At 52.1% G+C, this 7,500-nt stretch overlaps 1 protein-coding gene across 1 annotated transcript in view; it reads right to left on the reverse strand.

The window, feature by feature from the left end:
- Positions 1 to 1,017: 1,017 nt before the first annotated feature.
- Positions 1,018 to 7,500, reverse strand: part of LOC119961254 (rap guanine nucleotide exchange factor 4-like) — a gene marked incomplete at both ends in the record, with an annotated part of 24,319 nt that continues 17,836 nt past the window's right edge. The window contains 2 exons of the mRNA XM_038788691.1: positions 1,018 to 1,072; positions 1,489 to 1,553. Coding sequence (XP_038644619.1) covers positions 1,018 to 1,072; positions 1,489 to 1,553 — 120 coding nt within the window. The remainder of the gene's footprint in view (positions 1,073 to 1,488; positions 1,554 to 7,500) is intronic.

Here is a 7,500-nt window from a genome sequence, read left to right on the forward strand (position 1 = left end):
GAGGTGATTCATTTTGGAAGGAATAACAGGAAGACAGAGTACTGGGCTAATAGTAAGATTCTTGGTAGTGTGGACGAGCAGAGAGATCTCGGTGTCCATGTCCATAGATCCCTGAAAGTTGCCACCCAGGTTGAGAGGGTTGTTAAGAAGGCGTACGGTGTGTTGGCCTTTATTGGTAGAGGGATTGACTTCCGGAGCCATGAGGTCATGTTGCAGTTGTACAAAACTCTGGTGTGGCCGCATTTGGAGTATTGTGTGCAGTTCTGGTCGCCTCGTTACAGGAAGGATGTGGAAGCATTGGAAAGGGTGCAGAGGAGATTTACCAGGATGTTGCCTGGCATGGAGGGAAGATCTTATGAGGAAAGGCTGAGGGACTTGAGGCTGTTTTCGTCAGAGAAAAGAAGGTTAAGAGGTGACTTAATAGAGGCATACAAGATGATCAGAGGGTTAGATAGGGTGGACAGTGAGAGCCTTTTTCCTCGGATGGTGATGTCCAGCACGAGGGGACATAGCTTTAAATTGAGGGGAGATAGATATAGGACAGATGTCAGAGGTAGGTTCTTTACTCAGAGAGTAGTAAGGGTGTGGAATGCCCTGCCTGGAACAGTAGTGGACTCGCCAACACTAAACGCATTCAAATGGTCATTGGATAGACATATAGACGATAAGGGAATAGTGTAGATGGGCTTTAGAGGGGTTTCACAGGTCGGCGCAACATCGAGGGCCGAAGGGCCTGTACTGCGCTGTAATGTTCTATGTTCCAGTGGGGAGGGTCGTGGATGAGAGGGTGCGATCTCGGAGCGAGGGGGTGGCCCGTTTGAGACGGAGATGAGGAGGAATTTCCTCGCTCGGAAGAGGGTGAATCTGTGCTTTGCTTCACCACGGAGAGCTGTAGGGAGACCGGGTCGTTGAGTGTGTCCGAGAGAGAGAGAGAGAGAGATTCATGGTCACTGAGGGGATTGAGAACCCCGGGGGGAAAGGGGGGGGGGAATGGGACGGCTGCGAAGATGAACTTACCATAAGGACTACTCCGACATCGTCGAACCAGGTTGACGACCCGAGCCATCATTCGCTAATCCAAGAAACGTAAAACCGTTATAACACCATAAATGGCTCGGTCACGATCTCCCCAGCGCTTTCTGCCTCCTCAGGGACCCCCCCTCCAAAAGTGTTTCAAAGCACACGGCGCACTCCCTCAGCGCTGTCCCTCCCTCAGTGTGGCGCTAGCTCAGCACTGACCCTCCCTCAGCACTGAACCTCCCTCAGCACTGACCCTCCCTCAGCACTGACCCTCCCACAGTGCGGAGCTCCCACAGCACTGACCCTCCCACAGTGCGGCTCTCCCTCAGCACTGAACATTCCACAGTGCGGCGCTCCCTCAGCGCACCGTGCTATCGAATTAGAACGCCAATTCTCCCCCCACATCTGTTCCATTATTGTTCCAATTTCCCCTCATTCCCCCCGGACGGTTCTGGGTCAGTGACTCACCATTTTCTCAAAGTTGACCAGATTATTTACAAATGTTTTATTCCCCTCCTGAATGAAGGTCATATCTGCAACCAAAGAGACAATTAGAGCTTTACTCTGTATCTAACCCCGTGCTGTACCTGTCCTGGGAGTGTTTGATGGGGACAGTGAAGAGGGAGCTTTACTCTGTATCTAACCCCGTGCTGTACCTGTCCTGGGAGTGTTTGATGGGGACAGTGTAGAGGGAGCTTCACTCTGTATCTAACCCCGTGCTGTACCTGTCCTGGGAGTGTTTGATGGGGACAGTGTAGAGGGAGCTTTACTCTGTATCTAACCCCGTGCTGTACCTGTCCTGGGAGTGTTTGATGGGGACAGTGTAGAGGGAGCTTTACTCTGTATCTAACCCCGTGCTGTACCAGTCCTGGGAGTGTTTGATGGGGACAGTGTAGAGGGAGCTTTACTCTGTATCTAACCCCGTGCTGTACCTGTCCTGGGAGTGTTTGATGGGGACAGTGTAGAGGGGGCTTTACTCTGTATCTAACCCCATGCTGTACCTGTCCTGGGAGTGTTTGATGGGGACAGTGTAGAGGGAGCTTTACTCTGTATCTAACCCCGTGCTGTACCTGTCCTGGGAGTGTTTGATGGGGACAGTGTAGAGGGAGCTTTACTCTGTATCTAACCCCGTGCTGTACCTGTCCTGGGAGTGTTTGATGGGGACAGTGTAGAGGGAACTTTACTCTGTATCTAGCCCCATGCTGTACCTGTCCTGGGAGTGTTTGATGGGGACAGTGTAGAGGGAGCTTTACTCTGTATCTAACCCCGTGCTGTACCTGTCCTGGGAGTGTTTGATGGGGACAGTGTAGAGGGAGCTTTACTCTGTATCGAATCCCGTGCTGTATCTGTCCTGGGAGTGTTTGATGGGGACAGTGTAGAGGGAGCTTTAATCTGTATCTAACCCCGTGCTGTACCTGTCCTGGGAGAGTTTGATGGGGACAGTGTAGAGGGAGCTTTACTCTGTATCTAACCCCGTGCTGTACCTGTCCTGGGAGTGTTTGATGGGGACAGTTTAGAGGGAGCTTTACTCTGTATCTAACCCCGTGCTGTACCTGTCCTGGGAGTGTTTGATGAGGAAAGTGTAGAGGGAGCTTTACTCTGTATCTAACCCCGTGCTGTACCTGTCCTGGGAGTGTTTGATGGGGACAGTGTAGAGGGAGCTTTACTCTGTATCGAACCCCGTGCTGTACCTGTCCTGGGAGTGTTTGATGGGGACAGTGTAGAGGGAGCTTTACTCTGTATCTAACCCCGTGCTGTACCTGTCCTGGGAGTGTTTGATGGGGACAGTGTAGAGGGAGCTTTAATCTGTATCTAACCCCGTGCTATACCTGTCCTGGGAGTGTTTGATGGGGACAGTGTAGAGGGAGTTTTACTCTGTATCTAACCCCGTGCTGTACCTGCCTGGGAGTGTTTGATGGGGACAGTGTAGAGGGAGCTTTACTCTGTATCTCACCCCGTGCTGTACCTGTCCTGGGAGTGTTTGATGGGGACAGTGTCGAGAGAGCTTTACTCTGTATCAAACCCCGTGCTGTACCTGTCCTGGGAGTGTTTGATGGGGACAGTGTAGAGGGAGCTTTACTCTGTATCTAACCCCATGCTGTACCTGTCCTGGGAGTGTTTGATGGGGACAGTGTGGAGGGAGCTTTACTCTGTATCTAACCCCGTGCTGTACCTGTCCTGGGAGTGTTTGATGGGGACAGTGTAGAGGGAGCTTTACTCTGTATCTAACCCCGTGCTGTACCTGTCCTGGGAGTGTTTGATGGGGACAGTGTAGAGGGAGCTTTACTCTGTAACTAACCCCGTGCTGTACCTGTCCTGGGAGTGTTTGATGGGGACAGTGTAGAGGGAGCTTTACTCTGTATCTAACCCCGTGCTGTACCTGTCCTGGGAGTGTTTGATGGGGACAGTGTAGATGGAGCTTTACTCTGTATCTAACCCCGTGCTGTACCTGCCCTGGGAGTGTTTGATGGGGGCAGTGTAGAGGGAGCTTTACTCTGTATCTGACCCCGTGCTGTACCTGTCCTGGGAGTGTTTGATGGGGGCAGTGTAGAGGGAGCTTTACTCTGTATCTAACCCCGTGCTGTACCTGTCCTGGGAGTGTTTGATGGGGACAGTGTAGAGGGAGCTTTACTCTGTATCTAACCCCGTGCTGTACCTGTCCTGGGAGTGTTTGATGGGCACAGTGTAGAGGGAGCTTTACTCTGTATCTAACCCCGTGCTGTACCTGTCCTGGGAGTGTTTGATGGGGACAGTGCAGAGGGAGCTTTACTCTGTATCTAACCCCGTGCTGTACCTGTCCTGGGAGTGTTTGATGAGGAAAGTGTAGAGGGAGCTTTACTCTGTATCTAACCCCGAGCTGTACCTGTCCTGGGAGTGTTTGATGGGGACAGTGTAGAGGGAGCTTTACTCTGTATCGAACCCCGTGCTGTACCTGTCCTGGGAGTGTTTGATGGGGACAGTGTAGAGGGAGCTTTACTCTGTATCTAACCCCGTGCTGTACCTGTCCTGGGAGTGTTTGATGGGGACAGTGTAGAGGGAGCTTTAATCTGTATCTAACCCCGTGCTATACCTGTCCTGGGAGTGTTTGATGGGGACAGTATAGAGGGAGCTTTACTCTGTATCTAACCCCGTGCTGTACCTGCCCTGGGAGTGTTTGATGGGGGCAGTGTAGAGGGAGCTTTACTCTGTATCTAACCCCGTGCTGTCCCTGTCCTGGGAGTGTTTGATGGGGGCAGTGTAGAGGGAGCTTTACTCTGTATCTAACCCCGTGCTGTACCTGCCCTGGGAGAGTCTGATGGGGACAGTGTAGAGGGAGCTTTACTCTGTATCTAACCCCGTGCTGTACCTGCCCTGGGAGTGTTTGATGGGGACAGTGTAGAGGGAGCTTTACTCTGTATCTAACCCCGTGCTGTACCTGTCCTGGGAGTGTTTGATGGGGACAGTGTAGAGGGAGCTTTACTCTGTATCTAACCCCGTGCTGTACCTGTCCTGGGAGTGTTTGATGGGGACAGTGTAGAGGGAGCTTCACTCTGTATCTAACCCCGTGCTGTACCTGTCCTGGGAGTGTTTGATGGGGACAGTGTAGAGGGAGCTTTACTCTGTATCTAACCCCGTGCTGTACCTGTCCTGGGAGTGTTTGATGGGGACAGTGTAGAGGGAGCTTTACTCTGTATCTAACCCCGTGCTGTACCAGTCCTGGGAGTGTTTGATGGGGACAGTGTAGAGGGAGCTTTACTCTGTATCTAACCCCGTGCTGTACCTGTCCTGGGAGTGTTTGATGGGGACAGTGTAGAGGGGGCTTTACTCTGTATCTAACCCCATGCTGTACCTGTCCTGGGAGTGTTTGATGGGGACAGTGTAGAGGGAGCTTTACTCTGTATCTAACCCCGTGCTGTACCTGTCCTGGGAGTGTTTGATGGGGACAGTGTAGAGGGAGCTTTACTCTGTATCTAACCCCGTGCTGTACCTGTCCTGGGAGTGTTTGATGGGGACAGTGTAGAGGGAACTTTACTCTGTATCTAGCCCCATGCTGTACCTGTCCTGGGAGTGTTTGATGGGGACAGTGTAGAGGGAGCTTTACTCTGTATCTAACCCTGTGCTGTACCTGTCCTGGGAGTGTTTGATGGGGACAGTGTAGAGGGAGCTTTACTCTGTATCGAATCCCGTGCTGTATCTGTCCTGGGAGTGTTTGATGGGGACAGTGTAGAGGGAGCTTTAATCTGTATCTAACCCCGTGCTGTACCTGTCCTGGGAGAGTTTGATGGGGACAGTGTAGAGGGAGCTTTACTCTGTATCTAACCCCGTGCTGTACCTGTCCTGGGAGTGTTTGATGGGGACAGTTTAGAGGGAGCTTTACTCTGTATCTAACCCATGCTGTACCTGTCCTGGGAGTGTTTGATGAGGAAAGTGTAGAGGGAGCTTTACTCTGTATCTAACCCCGTGCTGTACCTGTCCTGGGAGTGTTTGATGGGGACAGTGTAGAGGGAGCTTTACTCTGTATCGAACCCCGTGCTGTACCTGTCCTGGGAGTGTTTGATGGGGACAGTGTAGAGGGAGCTTTACTCTGTATCTAACCCCGTGCTGTACCTGTCCTGGGAGTGTTTGATGGGGACAGTGTAGAGGGAGCTTTAATCTGTATCTAACCCCGTGCTATACCTGTCCTGGGAGTGTTTGATGGGGACAGTGTAGAGGGAGCTTTACTCTGTATCTAACCCCGTGCTGTACCTGCCTGGGAGTGTTTGATGGGGACAGTGTAGAGGGAGCTTTACTCTGTATCTCACCCCGTGCTGTACCTGTCCTGGGAGTGTTTGATGGGGACAGTGTCGAGAGAGCTTTACTCTGTATCAAACCCCGTGCTGTACCTGTCCTGGGAGTGTTTGATGGGGACAGTGTAGAGGGAGCTTTACTCTGTATCTAACCCCATGCTGTACCTGTCCTGGGAGTGTTTGATGGGGACAGTGTGGAGGGAGCTTTACTCTGTATCTAACCCCGTGCTGTACCTGTCCTGGGAGTGTTTGATGGGGACAGTGTAGAGGGAGCTTTACTCTGTATCTAACCCCGTGCTGTACCTGTCCTGGGAGTGTTTGATGGGGACAGTGTAGAGGGAGCTTTACTCTGTAACTAACCCCGTGCTGTACCTGTCCTGGGAGTGTTTGATGGGGACAGTGTAGAGGGAGCTTTACTCTGTATCTAACCCCGTGCTGTACCTGTCCTGGGAGTGTTTGATGGGGACAGTGTAGATGGAGCTTTACTCTGTATCTAACCCCGTGCTGTACCTGTCCTGGGAGTGTTTGATGGGGACAGTGTAGAGGGAGCTTTACTCTGTATCTAACCCCGTGCTGTACCTGTCCTGGGAGTGTTTGATGGGGGACAGTGTAGAGGGAGCTTTACTCTGTATCTAACCCCGTGCTGTACCTGTCCTGGGAGTGTTTGATGGGGACAGTGTAGAGGGAGCTTTACTCTGTATCTAACCCCGTGCTGTTCCTGTCCTGGGAGTGTTTGATGGGGACAGTGTAGAGGGAGCTTTACTCTGTATCTAACCCCGTGCTGTACCTGCCCTGGGAGTGTTTGATGGGGGCAGTGTAGAGGGAGCTTTACTCTGTATCTGACCCCGTGCTGTACCTGTCCTGGGAGTGTTTGATGGGGGCAGTGTAGAGGGAGCTTTACTCTGTATCTAACCCCGTGCTGTACCTGTCCTGGGAGTGTTTGATGGGGACAGTGTAGAGGGAGCTTTACTCTGTATCTAACCCCGTGCTGTACCTGTCCTGGGAGTGTTTGATGGGCACAGTGTAGAGGGAGCTTTACTCTGTATCTAACCCCGTGCTGTACCTGTCCTGGGAGTGTTTGATGGGGACAGTGCAGAGGGAGCTTTACTCTGTATCTAACCCCGTGCTGTACCTGTCCTGGGAGTGTTTGATGAGGAAAGTGTAGAGGGAGCTTTACTCTGTATCTAACCCCGTGCTGTACCTGTCCTGGGAGTGTTTGATGGGGACAGTGTAGAGGGAGCTTTACTCTGTATCGAACCCCGTGCTGTACCTGTCCTGGGAGTGTTTGATGGGGACAGTGTAGAGGGAGCTTTACTCTGTATCTAACCCCGTGCTGTACCTGTCCTGGGAGTGTTTGATGGGGACAGTGTAGAGGGAGCTTTAATCTGTATCTAACCCCGTGCTATACCTGTCCTGGGAGTGTTTGATGGGGACAGTATAGAGGGAGCTTTACTCTGTATCTAACCCCGTGCTGTACCTGCCCTGGGAGTGTTTGATGGGGGCAGTGTAGAGGGAGCTTTACTCTGTATCTAACCCCGTGCTGTCCCTGTCCTGGGAGTGTTTGATGGGGGCAGTGTAGAGGGAGCTTTACTCTGTATCTAACCCCGTGCTGTACCTGCCCTGGGAGAGTCTGATGGGGACAGTGTAGAGGGAGCTTTACTCTGTATCTAACCCCGTGCTGTACCTGCCCTGGGAGTGTTTGATGGGGACAGTG

Source organism: Scyliorhinus canicula, unplaced genomic scaffold (genome assembly GCF_902713615.1).
Source record: "Scyliorhinus canicula unplaced genomic scaffold, sScyCan1.1, whole genome shotgun sequence".
NCBI lineage: Eukaryota > Metazoa > Chordata > Chondrichthyes > Carcharhiniformes > Scyliorhinidae > Scyliorhinus > Scyliorhinus canicula.